Source organism: Monomorium pharaonis, chromosome 4 (assembly GCF_013373865.1).
Source record: "Monomorium pharaonis isolate MP-MQ-018 chromosome 4, ASM1337386v2, whole genome shotgun sequence".
NCBI classification, from domain to species: domain Eukaryota; kingdom Metazoa; phylum Arthropoda; class Insecta; order Hymenoptera; family Formicidae; genus Monomorium; species Monomorium pharaonis.
The window spans coordinates 21378433-21394703 of NC_050470.1; the positions used below are offsets into that span (position 1 = coordinate 21378433).

The 16271-nt window shown below is 42.0% G+C and overlaps 1 protein-coding gene across 1 annotated transcript in view; it reads left to right on the forward strand.

Moving 5' to 3' along the window:
• Nucleotides 1-10: 10 nt before the first annotated feature.
• Nucleotides 11-16271, forward strand: part of LOC105831232 (protein prickle) — a 168814-nt gene continuing 152553 nt past the window's right edge. Inside the window, exons 1-2 of the mRNA XM_036286031.1 lie at nucleotides 11-4156; nucleotides 14909-15037. Of these exons, the coding sequence (XP_036141924.1) occupies nucleotides 14910-15037 (128 nt within the window). The 5' untranslated portion in view covers nucleotides 11-4156; nucleotide 14909. The remainder of the gene's footprint in view (nucleotides 4157-14908; nucleotides 15038-16271) is intronic.

Consider the following 16271-nt stretch of genomic DNA (forward strand, 5'->3'; position numbering starts at 1 on the left):
GCGGCCGATCGCGGCCGAGCGGCCGAGCGACAGCGCCGCTATACCTGATTTCGCGAAATCAGATTTAGGCTCGCTCCTGCTCGCGCAATCACGATTGCAACACTTGCACCTGGCGCCGCGTTAAATTTAGAAATTAGGCCGCGGCTCGGCTCCTTCCCTTCGACGCCCTGTCACCTGCCGACACGATTGGCAATTATGTATGCCTTCCGCGAATTTTTATCGACTAATTAAAGCGATTATGGAAATAGATTATATTTATCATTGCATTCTTACTTGCAAGTCCACTTTTAGAAGCGACCACTCGCATTTAACATGCTATTTTGGGAAAGAAACTTTTGTTAGCGAGAAGAATATATCTCGATTCAATATATGAAAAGCGGAAGAAAACTCGCGCTTTTTTTCTACACTGAAAAAAAAGCTCGAGTAGAACAAACCAAGCCTCTGAGTTGAGTGAATTTAGTTATCTCAACTACAATCAAATGAAATTAGATAAAAATTTAGTCCGTTCAACAATCTGATGGTAAGAGTTCCAATTAAAAAATTTAGTTAAAAGTAAAAGATTAAAACAATTACAATGTATACATTTATATATTAGACATAGATATTCTTTCAACTACGATAAAGTTTGATCTAACTGTGTTGAATTGATCGATTACTATTCCAGAGTTAAAATTACTGATATTATGAGTAATTTTGGTTAATCGATCAATTCAACGCAGCTTTTGTCTAATATAATTGTATTTTTAGTTTATTTGACACAATAAGATGTTACAAAAATATAAAATAATGTTGCAAAAATTAAAGCAGTTGGTTCGCCATATACAACTCTGGAATCACGTTCGTTTAACTTGATTTTAGTTGCTAATACTGATCTTTTTTTATATAGTGTATAATACCTTCTTAAGATGTTTAAATGAAATATACAATACTCTAAAGAAACAAAGGTTTTGTTTTATATAATTGCTCGATCATAAACTATATAATTTTTATTTTAAGATTGTAAATGCACCATCTCGGCTTTTAACATAAACGAGAAATAAACTGTTTAAAAAATAATGTTATACTTAGATAAGTTATCTTAAAATTATTTACATAAAGAAAAAATAAATTACAAACCGATTTCAGATAAGATAAAGATGATTTGATTTTAAATTGATCTAAACAAAAAAGTAAAATTTATAGTTTTATCTAAATAATTTAAAATATTACTGTTGAAAAGACTTCATATACTAATGACTCAGTTTCTGTCTTTCGATGCAGATAACTTTAATGACGGCGGAATTACCGCATTATTCATGAACCACACGCGTATGCCAGCGATGCCATGCCTAGTTGCGGCACTAGTAGAACATAACTTCGACAATTTAATTAAATCGACACCGCTAGCCCTATTATCTCAGTTTTATTCGGCATATCTTTCTCGCGGTTTAATTACGCCGCAGTCGGGACGATTGGATCGCGCGCGCGTGTGTAACGAAACGGGCACGCACGCGGACGAGGAACGAAGCGATCAGAAAGTGGAAAACGAAGAGCGGAGGGCACGGCGAACGCGCGGAATATTAAGCGTGGGAAAAAAGACGTGCACGAGAACGGGGTAGGAGGGAAGAAGCGAGAGGCGGATGCCGAGAACTACAAACCGAGTAAACGAGAAGGGCGCTATTAAGAGGGGCACGGATGAGGGAAAAGTGTGCGATTCGGGTATAAAACGAGCAAAGAATAGCTGGCCCGTTGAAGGGAAAAAAAGGAAAAAAAAATTTCCATTCGTGTGTCGCAAATAGAAGAGTGATGTCGAGCACAATTGAGGACATAGGAAATATATCCACATTCTTATTTATAAATCCTTATTTCTTTAGAGATTTCTTACAGTTCTTTGAATAATTCAATCTAACGAAAAATATCCCTCTTTTGATTTGGATCAATAAAAATCTCGTGCGAAAATACCACGATCCTCCTTCCGAGACGAATTGTGTGGTAATGTACGACGATAGCGTGTGTATCTGTTGCATTACGTGCATGCATCGAAAGTGTAAAGCTGTAATGTGAATCGTAAGTATGACCTGTATGAGGTTAAAAGGTCAATTATCCCATTTTCCTAAAAAAAAATGCGATAAAAAGGTAAAAGATAATTGAACAATTACGATCGGAATCCAATATTGAACAATAATAACAATGTAATTCCAAATACGTTAATTTTTTACTACGACAAGTATCACAGCAGAAACATAGCAAATAAAGCTCCTGCAGATTTTTCTATAAAATTACAATTAATATTTATTGATTAATATTGCATGGATAGGATTTCGCGTACAATGGAAGAATATTAGGAATAGGAATTAAAGTGTTCTTATTAAATAGATTAGTATACTAGGTAGTAATAAATTATATCTCGTATGACATACTTATTTAGGTCTCTATTATGCGTTATGTTTCGCTAATCACCAATCGCAATCTATTTTTATTTTTTTTACTTGTCAGTAGGAAAAATCGCTCCCGCTACCATGTACGCGATTAGCGACAATTGGCGGAGCCCTGCGCGACCTTCCGAGTACTTTTTCATAGATTGTCGGAGAGACGAGAGATCATTAATGAGAAATCATCATTTCGATATTGATTCGACGTCATTTCGCGTAGACGTTGTGCTCACGTGTATAATCGTATACAACCGACAAATAAATAGTAACCCCACATTACGAAAACGCGAGGCGATGGAATTCCACCATGGATAATTTTGAAGTTCAAGTATACGCTTGTCGTGCGATTCGTGATCGTCGATCGATCGCGTCCCTCGCGCGGATACGCGTTGCAGCTTGCGACACGCCACGATCTAACGAGAGACAAAGAGAATCAATTGAGCTACAACGACGGCGGGAGAGCGAGTTAATCGGCGGGAGTTCGCAGAATCCGGGCCTCGTCGTCGGGTTATCGTCGGACGATCGGTCCCCGGGAGCCCGCCTGATAACTTTCCGCGAAACGGCGCGCGCGCACGGCTTACCGGGCTGCACTTAACCGCGAGTACAATCGACACGCGAGCTGTCGACTCCGTAAAGCGGTCCTCGTCGATCGCACGTTCATTTACGATCACGAGTGAAAATCTGCTCGCGCGTGTAAGGAGAAACGATGGAAGGAGGAGGAGAAAGAAGAAGAAGAAGAAGAAGAAGAAGAAGACGACGAGGGTTCGCCAAGAGGGAGAGAGAGAGAGAGAGAGAGAGAGCAGAAGGTACACAATGATGCGAGAGCGTTGAGTCGGGACCGGCGCGAGGGGGTAGCGGAGGGAGAGAGGAAGGGGGGAAGGCAAGAGGAGAACGTCCAGTGGCATCCGCGGCGGGAGGAGGAGGAAGAGGAAGAGGCGGAGGAGGAGGAGGGAGGAACGCAGAGCGGAGACCAGTCGCGGCGGAGTGGGGGGAGTTGGGCCTCATCTCGGCGGCCAGTTCGACCCGAGTCTCGCGACTCTTCGCGTTGGCGCGCCGTCGAACGCCGGGAAGGCAACCCTTCGGCGAGCATTCGGTGCCGACTTCCTTCCGTGCTGCCGGTGCGCCAGAAACATCCCTCCCTTCTCTCTGAGAATCGCGAGATAGATCCGGAGTCTGTGCACGTGACAGTTCGCGAGATGTGATCTGACGGCGGTTCGCACGGTTTTTTTTTTTTGGTGAGAGAGAGAACCGGGACCGGCCGCGCAGTGAAGTTGTCAGCGATCCGACGTTTGACGCGAATTCGGCAACAAACGTGCCCGCGCGCAGTGGAATTAAAGCGCGAGCGCGGGTCGGCGTTTCTTCGTTAGAACGTTCGTTTACGCGTGTGTCACAGTAATGCCGCGAGGATGCCCGCGTTGCCGTCGCCGCACGATGCCCCGATTGCCCCTCGTCGGTATCGCGCGACGGTGAGCTCGTGGGCCGACGCGACAAGTGCAGCAGGTGCAGGTGCGCCGACGGCGTCCCGGCGATGCGGGGGGACGCCTGACTCGCGTGTAGAACGTCCGCTTCTCGGAATCGCCGGTGCGGGAGTGATCGTCATCGTCGGTTCGTCCTCCCCGCGGGAGGAGCGCGGGTGGAGCGGCAGCGTCGCCGTCTCGCCGGTGATCTCGTTTGGACCTCGCCGCGGACGCCGGACCTACCCATTGGCGTATCGCGCACTGTGCAGCCAGGGAAAGCAGCAACAGGTATGTACGTACACGTACTTACGTTCACACACGTGTGTGTGTGTGTATATATACGCTCGCGCGCGCATGCTCTCGATCGTAGATATCGCGCGCCGGCTCTGCTCGGTCTCGTCGGCGCGGCCGTGCGCTCGCCCGTTTCGTCTTCGCGGAAGAAGAAGCGCAGGGAGCGGAGATAAGATGCATCTCGCGTCGCGATCGGCGTGCCGGCGTTTTGTAGGCTATGGGATGCAGGGAGGGAGTAGGAGCGAGCGCGGAGTCTTTGTGCCGCGCGAAAACGCGCGAGTCATAGTTTGCCGACTCCTGGTGGACGCGCGCGCGCGGGATACCGCGCCGAGTCATGCGAGGCCGATCCCACAGGCGTAGCGGGGATTTTAATAATGCCCCTGTCAGGGGTCTTTAACCCGAAACCTGACAGTACGCATCCTGCAACAAACATCTCTATTGTCCGCGCGTACTCGGTTTCTCATTTATATACGAAAATAGGCCGCGAAATCCTTTGGAGGTCTTGTAACCTCAAAAGGTTGCATATTCCGCTTTCGTTCTCTCGTGACCTAGATATTACTTTCCTCCTTAAATCTAGGAAAAATTATGCTGAACGACGCTGACACGCCTTGCCAAAAATCTTATCGTTTCCTATTGTTATCCGATGAAAGCAGACTCAATCGTTGGAATACGGAAAGAATTCTTATGTCAGCTCACTGTTTTTTATCGTTTTGATGAGATTTTAAGACGGCGAATGTCTTGTAAAAATTAATAAGTTTATATTAAAATGGACACGTTACTATCTTTAAAAGTTATTTTTAAAAGAAACTAAAAGAATTACAGGCTTTACGAAAAGTAACTATTAGACAACTTTTTACAATTTAATTTGAATAATTCGTAACTCTTTATTTAATTTAAATCAAAAGTACATTTTCCATAAACAGCAAATATAATATATATTTGTTTTACAAATCCGTATACACAGTTATTTAAAGTCGAGAACATTTTTACTCGTTTATTCCTGCGTCAATTTCGCTCGTACACGGCACAAACATAATCGTTAAGGGGTTAATCTTCTCGAAAAGCTTCTCCACGGAACGAAGTTCGGGGAAACGATTCGGAGCGACCAAGCAGCGGCAACATGCCACCTTGCACGGGGATCTCGGAAACACGTGAGAATCATTTTAGGGAACGAGCAGAAGAGAGGCGTGGGACCACCTACTTTTCTTCTCCTAGAACGTTAATTGGTCGTTTCACGAATTATAAAGCACAGGGGTGGGGAGGGAGGAGAGAAACGGAGAAACACTCGCGGGCATGCTGTCGCTATCGCGTCCATTAACATGCCTGCGTACGCGCTATCGTCGCTCGGTCGCTCGCTCGCTTAAACTTTAACGACGCAAAAAGATACTAATTACCGCGCGCGCACACGGCCTTTCCGCTTCTTCTGCGTCCGCGTAGCCCGCTTTCCTTATTTCGCGTTTCATCGCGAAGAAGGGTGACCGGGAAAGGGAGAAAGAAAGAATCGGGAACGGTAATTACGACGTACCGACGACACGAGCGTGTCTTTACTTACAACCTGGCAACACACTCGAGAGGTGTGAAAACTAAGGGTAACTCTCTCTCTCTCTCACGCGCGCGGATCCGTGCTAAAAATGCACGGCGCCGACCCATCGACGGGGCTCGTCGATGCGGAAAATTACACTTGGCGTGCGAGCGGCGGAGTATTCGTTGTTTACTCGAGACAACCAGTCCCCGAACTAGTCCCGGCGCACTATATCCCGGCGGGAAGACGCGACGGCCTGAGAAAGAGAGACACCGACTGCGTAAATCATTTTCGCGCGTGTAATCGCGTATTAGCCCTCGCGGAATGAACTCCTGATGCGTGAAAGCGAACGACGCTGTAAATTTTCGACAAATGGCAATCGCGCGACGTGTACATCGAGCGTTACAGGACACACGCGACAAATAGAGGAAGAGACGGAAAGCGTTTGAAAGAGATGATTCTTCGGTTAAATCTCGAATTGGATCTCTGGAGCAACTTTTACTACAATTAATGTCTTAATCTTTTAACTGAGAGATAGAGATATATTTTCACCGAGAGAAAAAAATAGTTGCGGTAACCGCAATGTTATGATTTAGAGTCATTTTTGGACTAACCATATTTTTATAATTATTTAACAATATAAATTCAAATTTGCTTAAACTATATCAAAGTTCTCAGAATATTGGTCTATGCAACTTGTGACATGGTCGCCATAATTAAAATAGAGATTTTAATATAATAAGTCGAGCTATAAAACGATCACTATAAGCATATGATTATTATTATAAATATTATAGTAGTAATTACTATGATATTCTTGACTATAATTATGTTATTATGCATTTACAGTCGCAAATGTCACACATTTTTTTCTCAATTCTTATTTGGAGATTATAAGCACGTCACTGAAAATTAACATAATATATTTTATAACATTTTTTTAACGTAAATGCCTTTTTACGCGGAAATGTCTGGAAATTCAACTGCATACAGATTTGTTGGGCCATCAAAGTAATTATAAGGGACGCTGCAAAACGTTTCGACATTCCGGCGAGCAGTCTGAGCATCCTACATAATTATTTTAATAGTCTAAAAAAATACAGTTATTTAAACTTTTGCACACTTCACCGAAACCGTTCTTCCTCCCGTGTACGGAAGGAAGGATTTTCCAAATTCGCGTATCGCTTGTCACCGTGTGTTTTGACGCAGGTTCCTCCCGTTCAACCGTTCATACTACTATTACTAAATTACACCCGACGTTTACCCCGGCTCGTTCTCTTTTCGCGTGCTCGCGCGAAACGTGACTCGCCGGACCGAATCGTCGTTTTGTTGCACGGTGGCAATGATTCGCGTTACGCGCGGAGGAACGTTGCGTTCGTAAGCATGAGTCGGCGATCGACGGCGGCAACGTTTGCGTACGTTCATCGTTAAGACAAAGCTTCGGGGCGAATACGAGAGAGAGAGAGAGAGAGAGAGAGAGAAAGGCCGGGGCTTCCTGGTGATCGGTTATAGCACGGCGGCGGTCCCTGCCATTCGCGGCCGTTAACTCGCGCACAAAGTAGCGACTCTTGAGCGCGCATCCCCACATTTATCTCTCCTTCTTCCTTTCCTCCTTTTTCTCTCGCTATTACTTTCAATATATTAGTAATATTATGTATAAAACTCTCCGCGTGGCAGAGGCTGTGTAATTGAAATGTCCTGTATAATTAGAAACTATCGTCCGGTATTCTACGATAAAGCGCGAGATCGGTATTCTACGATAAAGCGCGACACATTTTCCCCGAGCAACAAAATAAAAGTATTCTTAATTTTATTATTCACGAAAAATCAGATAGTTAAAAAAGGAGAGAGAGCTGGGGTGTCCGAATTTCGTGGGGAACCGCGATATCAATTTTATCGCGTTTCCATTCTCATTGGATCCCGCGGGAAGAGGTTCGGGGCCTCGTAAGCGATAGTAACGGAGCCAAACCGCAGCGCGAATGAGACGATCGAGGTTTGCGTGAAGATATAAGCGCGGGTGTGCGGTCGGCGCGCGAATCCCGCGGACGCGCACGAGCGGTCGCTAATAAATTCTCACGGATTTATATATTCCCCTCCCCCCCCATCGGCAGATATTTCGATCGCGCGCCGGCCGACATTCGCGCGCGAAATCCTCTTTCTTTTCTCGCGCTTTTGTCGATCTAACGGCCCACCGAGTGACTTATGAACTAACACGGGAAGCTGCGGTCGTTCACTCGGACGGACGCCACACGGGGATGGACTTAACTTCTTGTGGGACTTTGCGGTCAAGGAACTGAATTACCAGATGTAATTTGTAGCGGAGAGGCGCTGCTCCGCGCGCGCGCCCGCGTCAGCTGTAGCCGCGCGGAACGTCTATCGTTCAATTCCGGTGATGTTATTAAATTTCAATGGCTCACGGTGGTCCGGCGCTCGGCAGGTGAGCCGGCCGTCTGTCCCTTATCGCCGTCAGAGACTCCACGGTTGTTTGAATCGAGTTCAAATTGCAATTGTATCCGGCTTTTTGTCGGTGATATACGGGGCATTAGAGGCGGGATAATCGACCCTCTCCCCCTCCGAATGGCACAGTGGATATCCTCTCGGCGCTCCGAGAGATGAATTTTCTCTCGCTAGAATTGTAACCACAATGCGGGCTTCACGTACAATTCATATAGTTGCAAAATTATCGTTTCCGGGGTCGATAGTTACTTAGGTAGTTATGAGGTTTTACATTGTTGAAAATTAAAAAGTGTGCGTAATCAAACGTCAGATAAAGAAAATTACTTTTTGCGCAACACTAATTGGCTGTTGAATTTAATAGAGTTTCTGTGTTTGTGCGTTACAAGATACTTTTTCAAACGTACGTGTAGCTTTAGATTAATGTATGATGATATAACGTTAAGGATACTTGGATTCTAAAATGTTAGCTAAAAGTTTTTGAAATAAAAAAGCTGCAAAGTTCTTTAGGTTTTTTTTCGGACTGTAAAAATTTTAATCGCAAATGTCCGAATTTTGTCTCCGTAATTAGCTACTAGAGAAGAAAACAATGAAATGTTTTGCTATATCTCTTTCTCTGTCTCGATTTTACTACAATTTGTTTTAAGACAAGTAAATAACTTTTAAATACGTAGACCCATATGAACTGCTGCACAAATATTTCTTAGTTTTATTAGTATATGTAAAAAATTTGATTTAATTAATTTTTTCATCAACTTTGCAAATAAATACTCTAAAACACAATTTTACATAAAAACCAAGAGAAAATAACAAATGAAATAACCAATTTTTAACTATCAGGGAGAATTATACTAATATTTTATACATATATATTTAAATGTAATAATTGAACAATCTGTAAAATTGTTAAATTTTTTTTAGTTTCTTTGAAATGTAACATATACATCCTTAAGATCCAATTTCTGAACAATAAAAAGAATTTGAAAAACTAGACAGTGCTAGTTTTTTAAGAAACTCTTGAAATATCTAAACGTGACTAATTACAAATCGTCATTTAACATAGATAATAAATTCGAGAACCTTATTTGTTTGTTATTCAGCTTAACAGTGCAGGTGCGTCGTCTCATTAATCCCCGCAATCGAGTGACGGCGAAACAAATTCCATTGGCTATACCAGAAAACCCGCTTATAATTCATGACGCCACTCTGTCATCACAGAGACGGGTAATTTTTACAGAACGCGCGTCGTATGTCGCGGCGTCAATTATGTCAAACGTAAGCCTCTTACGTTCGCGTATCCGAATGAAAAGTTGACTTCGTACATACTCGTACGATGACCGGAGAAATACGTATGCATGCGCATACACGTGCGAATTTTCGTTATGCGCGTGTGTTCGTGTCTTCGCACGAAGACCGAGATCCAGCGAGCGTGCCATAATCCGGCGCGGTTACGTTTTTCCCCTTCCCCCTCCCCCTTCCTTCCGATGTCCTTCGAGATCTGCGAATCTCGGCGCGACACGGACCGCGTTGGACCTTGTATTACCTGTTGCGATCTTGTACAGATACCTAAACCGTCCGTGTCTCTCATTGTAAGCTTAATCCGTTACTAATACGTCCGATGCTAATGCAGGTGCACGTAGTTCTCGTAAAAGTCACTCTAATCCAAAGTTAATAAAACTAGGCGCTTTCTGTTACGGTATTTATTTAATTTTTATCTAATTTATAGGAAGCACAGTAGATTAAGTAGCAAGTTGTTTTTTTTTCTATTACTTTGTTTTGTCATTTGGCTATTTATCTGTTGTTTTTACATGAAGCAATAATTTTCATGTTAGTTTTACTATTAGTATATTAGTAATTGAAATTCCATGAGTGATCTATGTCCAATGGACATTCGAACTAAATGATTCTCGGATCGATTTAGCAAAGCCAGTTGAGATTGATTACAATGATTATGTTGTACGTAAGCCCAATGGCATGTCAAAACATCGAGTAATTTAGACGGTAGCATTTATATTCATAATATCATCGTGAAGCAACGGGCATTCTCGAAAAGAATTGTGTGACGTGCCTTTTGAAGTCTTACAGCGTCTAAAGTAGATGCGTAGGCGTTCGGTCCAGTTCACTTGTGTCAAGGATTGCGTGCCACAGAGAGAATAATTTCTTTAGCTTTAATAAACAGTTCTGTTCGACTATTCCAAAACATGTATTTCTTTGTTTTTAATAAATATTATACATATTTTTTTAGATTTAATAGAATTCTTTAAAAACAAAGAAGTACATACTTTGGAACACTCGAACAAAACTGTTTATTAAAGCTAACGAAATCTTTCTGTGTGGTACACTGATAGAAAAAAATGGTTGCGACAACCATAATTTCACTATAATTTATGGTCCATTGGAGACCCAACTATATTTTTATAGTTATTCAACAATGTAAATTATAGTTGGTTTAAACTATATTATAGTTCTCATAACCATAATATTAGTTTATGCAACTTATGATATGGTTGCTATAACCAAAATGGAGATTTTTACACAGTTAGTTGTACCATAAAATGATCATTATAAGCATTTACCATAAATATATAGTTATTATTACCAATATTATAGTAATAATTACTATAAAAATGATATTCCTAACTATAATTATTTTACTATGCACTTACAGTTACAAATACAACATATTTTTCTATCAGTGTAACATGAAAGAGATATTAAGAAACATGAGATAGAGAACAACCGTAGAATTTATATAAAATGGACGTGTAATGTTGTTATTATTATAACACAATAATATAAAAATCGTTAAAAGATGACCAACAATTTAAATATTATAATATATATTATAATATCTGAAAAATATGAAAGCATCAAAATTTTTGAAAATTACAACAAATAATATTATTTTGATATTAAAAAAATTGATTCAAGAAATAAATTACTTTCCGTTAATTCCATGTTGTAAAGAATTAAATCCGCTATTATGTTTCATTCTCTTTTACATCGCCTTTCCATTTTAAACTTTAGTAGCAAATGGATGGGCATCGTATGCTATTGCTCTTCGCATTGGAGTCTGATTTTAGAGTTTAGTTCGACTAACGAGATCATCCTTTGTGCCGAGGCACTGTCGTTGATTGAGTTAGGATGGTTCGACTTGCTCTGGGTATACGGCAACTACTACGGCTTAGAAAAAAAGTTCATTGCTCGCATGTTACAGTACATTTATTCGTGCGTGTACGCGGCCAATCATAATTCAACTGTAACAAGTTACTTGGATGCCGCATATATTCAGCTTTTCCGCACAAATCGTTACTTAAAATCGCGTAAACGCCAGAAATAATGGCTCGATCCATGATCGAGCAAACTTGTAATTGTAATATATATATATATACAAGATTGTCGGTTAGGAACGTTCACTTTTATGGAGAACATCATGTAACATGCCAAGATGTTTTCCCTTCTGAAACAGTTTAGCACGTTTGCTGGCTATCAACATGTTTTTGCGCGATGATCGCGTGTGTATTTGCATACCACATAAAAGTAACGTGACATTTTTTTTTCTGCGATGATGAGTACGAGTTAGTCATTTGACGCAATGTAATCGAGTGCTTTACAGGTAGCAATTATTTTTTACGAAAATTTACATATTTCTTCTCATCTCTCATCGTACTCGTGCGCTTTTTCAATTATTTTACACGTCAAAAAAAAAAAAAAAGATTTCGCAAAACGACCCAATCCTCTCGTTACGTATTCTTTCACCGATAAATTATGGACTGCACTCTCGATTAGAATTAATCGGAATACGATGTTGATATTAATAGCACTTACACGATAAAAGACAGCGAGCAGCAAGGCCGTTAGCGAGCAAGCGCCCGAGGTCGCAGCAACGATTTTCGTCGCAATAAAATCTTCCCGGGGGATGTAATTACACCCGATGTCAGTTAATCGTCGACGATCGAAGGCCGCGACGGCAGCGGAACGCCTGTCGCTTACCCGCTAATTACGGTCTCTGGTTATTAATTCGAGCGAGCGGGGCGTAACCGCCCGTTTCCCCGTATTAGATAGCGCCGTTAATTAATTATTTTCGCGGGCAGACTTGTCGCATAAAGCGTACGGCGGAGTACGCCTGGCGCGATTGATGTCCCTGCAAAACCCCGGCTGGCGCATCGTTTACTCACATCACCCCCCGCGTGTCCGGGGGTGTGGCGTTGATCGTAAGTTCATCCCGGAGTATCGATACCCGAGCCTTAGGAATTTTTGCAAGTCCCTGGCCACATTAGCGCAAACGAGAGGTCTTTATTACCGCGCACGGGGCATGGCTTTGACTTAATTTGATGCCCATCTAAATGCATCTTAAATGCGCTCGCGCTGAAAACCCGTCTCTCGACCGCATGACGTTTTATAATAATCGGCCTTTTTGTCTTCGATCGGTCGGATTAATTAACGTCAATGTGATCGCGTTTGAGGAATGCGCGGATGATTATTGCAGGCTGACTTTCGGCTTCGATTTTATATTGAAGGGGGGATTTACGACGGCACGGCATATATGTGAGCGCGAGTTCTTGCGCTTGTTAAAAGGAACGTACATTGAGTACGAGTACGCGGAGTAATAAATTCTCCGGTTTACGCGCTCGTACGCGAAATGCGCCTCTATACAACGAATACATAGTTCGTATAATCTATGGAGTTCTAAAAATAATCGCGAGTTTCCTTGTTAAATTACGAGCAAAAAATGTCAGGAGCGTCTAAATGTCTTAATTAATATAATTTATAGCTTTACACGCGATTCAGTAATAAGCATTTATACTTGTTCGTGGAATTTAGACGGAAAGGACGATTTTACTGAAATGTCTAAGAATTTAAATGGTTGCACAAAATAATTTTGTTGGACCAGCAAAATAATTATGCGGGATACTTAAATTGGTTGCTAAAACGTCGAAACCTTTTACAACGTTGCTCGTCACGCTCGAGTATCCTACATAATTATTTTTATAATCCAACGAAATTATTTTAAAGTCTGTACTCATAATATATAAAAGGCTTAATTTTTGTATGTACTTTAACCAAAATCTTTTTTTAATATACATTTATGTTATAATAATAACGATGATGTGCAATATACGCATGTATCTTTTAATTAAATGCATTTTTCTACATATGCATATCTGCATATTATGTATGCAATTACAAGGTGTAAAAAGGCGTGCATAACGAGTGTGAAGGGGCCGAGTTGAGGAAAAGAAATGATGCTTTAACAGTGAGTAACGTCCCGTTACGGATCTAAACGGATCTAAATGAGACCGTGGAAGCATCGTTCGTCAACGAAATAACGATAATTACGCGAGTACACGGTAATACTGCGTCGGATGTGAATTTCCGCTCTCGATCGTGGCGAAGCGAGAGTGCGTTCGTGGAGTCGCACGAGGATCGTTCAATTTCGCCGTCGCCGTAAGCGGATACGATCCTCCGATCTACATTGCGAGAAGACAAATTTCACAACCCGTTCGGGCGTGACGGAACGCGCTCTTCGTGTCCGTCCGTACAGCTAATTTCCTCGATCGTGACGACCCCTGACGTGATAATTAAGCGAGATCCCTATATCACGCGATGATCGAACTGATTTCACGTGACAATGACAAAGTCGCGCGATACGGATTATAATATCTTACGGTAACCATATAATTTACAGTTATTTTAAGTCACGAAAGAAGATCAGACATTTAATTACGTCTTCGTCTCCCTTCATTCTGAACCTGTTTTGAATAAAGAAGGCTTGTCTCTTTCGTAATATCTTACATAAAAGCTCGTTTCTGCTTAATTTAAATAAACATTTTTTTTATTAGAGCGACCAGAGTGTACTGGGTACTTTGTCTTTGGATAATATTTCCTAAAAAACTTTGAAGACAAATACAAACTAAAAAGTGTCAGATAGTATAACAGTTTTTATTCTGTTCCATATTTTATGATAATATTTGCACAACATAATTAGAAATGGAATGAGTAGAATAGTAGTCGATAAACTGACAATATTTTATTGTAAATCACAGTCTCACAAGGTTTTGACTATTATAGGATTTATGGTCCTTCTCAAGTGCATTAATTAATTACAGAGATAGAATATTCTGTAATTAATGCACTTGAGAAGGACCAAATCCTATGGTCGAAACCTTGTGTAAAACCAAACTATTCTACTCATTCCTTTATTATAATTACTGGCGACATTACGCTATCTCAATTTTTCTCGATAATTAGAAATGAATGTTTGAGAAATTGAAGCCCAAAACTGGCGTAGTAGGCTACATTTGTTACATAACGTTTACAACTTAATGTACGTGAGGATTCTTTGATGCCTTTGGTGTAAAACATTTTTGTCGATTATACAAACACCTTATATGCTATTCCGTATAACGCATTGGTTCTACTGAATAATAGTGAAATAAAAAATTAGTATGGTTAGATTTTTCGTGAGATTGTCTCCATGTTCTTACACATATATTAATTCTGTTTATGCATGTATAGCGTGCACAAATATGAAGAGATACGCATACTTTTTCAACTTTTCAAGTTTTTCGGGCATACAAAATCAAGCATACAAAATTAGCGTTGCTAATTGAATTTGCAGCAAAAATCACTTTCTTATTCAAGGCAGTCGCTACGTTTCATTTCTCGTGGAAGCGGGTTGAGAAACGCTTTCGGCATAGCGAAATGGTCGGGCATTAAGGATGGACCGTGGCAAAATGGCACGCTCACCGTAAATTCGCGTTTGTTTTCAGGATGCTGTCCCCGGGACAAGACGCGCCGCCCAGTAATTACTCGTCATCCGGCAATGTCGTCCTCCAAGGTGCGCCCTGCAGTCAGTGCCGAGACCTGTGCCCCGCCGGATACGTGCCACACTTTTGGCGGTGAGTACCTATATCACGCATCCACCTTCGTTCCTGCCGCTCGCAGGCGCAAGATCGAGCGCAGGTGCGAACCGTCGGCTTTTCCCCGCTCCGCGTCGAAAGAAAGGGGAGAGCCGAGGTCACGTTGCAAAAAAGGGTCCCGACTCGGACCGACTGACCCGGGTAGGTCCTTGAGGTCAGCACCGCGCGCGTGATGGGCGGATCGATAAGACATTGAAAAAACATTCCTCCGCGCAATACCGGAGGAATGATTGCGAATGGGTGGCACCCGTCCCCTTCCATTCTGCGAGCGCGGTGGTTCGAGTCCGAATATACGTACAACGTGCATTTTTCCATTTATCTCGAGTAACGGAGTAACGCGTATCGTTTCGAGAAAGTATCGGGTGAGGAAATCTCGAAAGAGAAATTGATAGATAGTTTCGGGCTCATAATTCCTCAGAGTGCGTGAACAACAAAAAGTGATGAGAGATTTTAAGCGACTTTTTCTCTTTTTTTGCGTGTGAAGTGGTCTATTTTTTTTTTTACATTTACAATTTGGAACAAAATTAATGACAGTAATTGCCAAGGTATATAGATAGAACGGCCGAAAACTTTGAGGAACTTTTTGTTTGGAAACATAGTCTATGAAAAAGGTACAAGTGGTAACTTATATTTAATTCAGTCAAGAATCTCTAGCTTACTGGTCATTATCGTGCGTTATTCCATGCATAATGGTTATTTCACTTTGCGTGAAAGACAGATCAGTCGGGCAGCAATCTCTACGATCTCGAAAGAAACTGAGCGAGGAAAGCATCAACGCGAAGCGAGTAGCGATGGCGATTCCGTTCATTGGGTTTATAGGCCTGATAGAAGCACACGATTAGATCGTATCAGGATAATCGCTGTCGCTGTCTCGTATTAGTCCGCAACGTCTTTAGCATACGAAACGCTCGGTCCAATGTCTATCCTCGCGATCCTTAGTGAAGATGAGAAGTTTTCCGCTTCAACGCTCCACGCTTCAACGGCGAATCATTGGGTTTTCCTAATTGATAACTAGTTTCCAGTCTAGTTCCTATCCGATAGTCTACGCCCGTGAAGAAGCCCCGGCACGCGAAACGTGCGATCTGTAAGGCTTATGGATCGTATAGATCTCGCGACGCGCTCGTCTCCCCGATCTCGGTGGTTTTGTTTCTGATGCGCATCACGGCTGACGTCGCGGACCCTCCACCGATCGCTCGATCAGGTTAACCTTCGA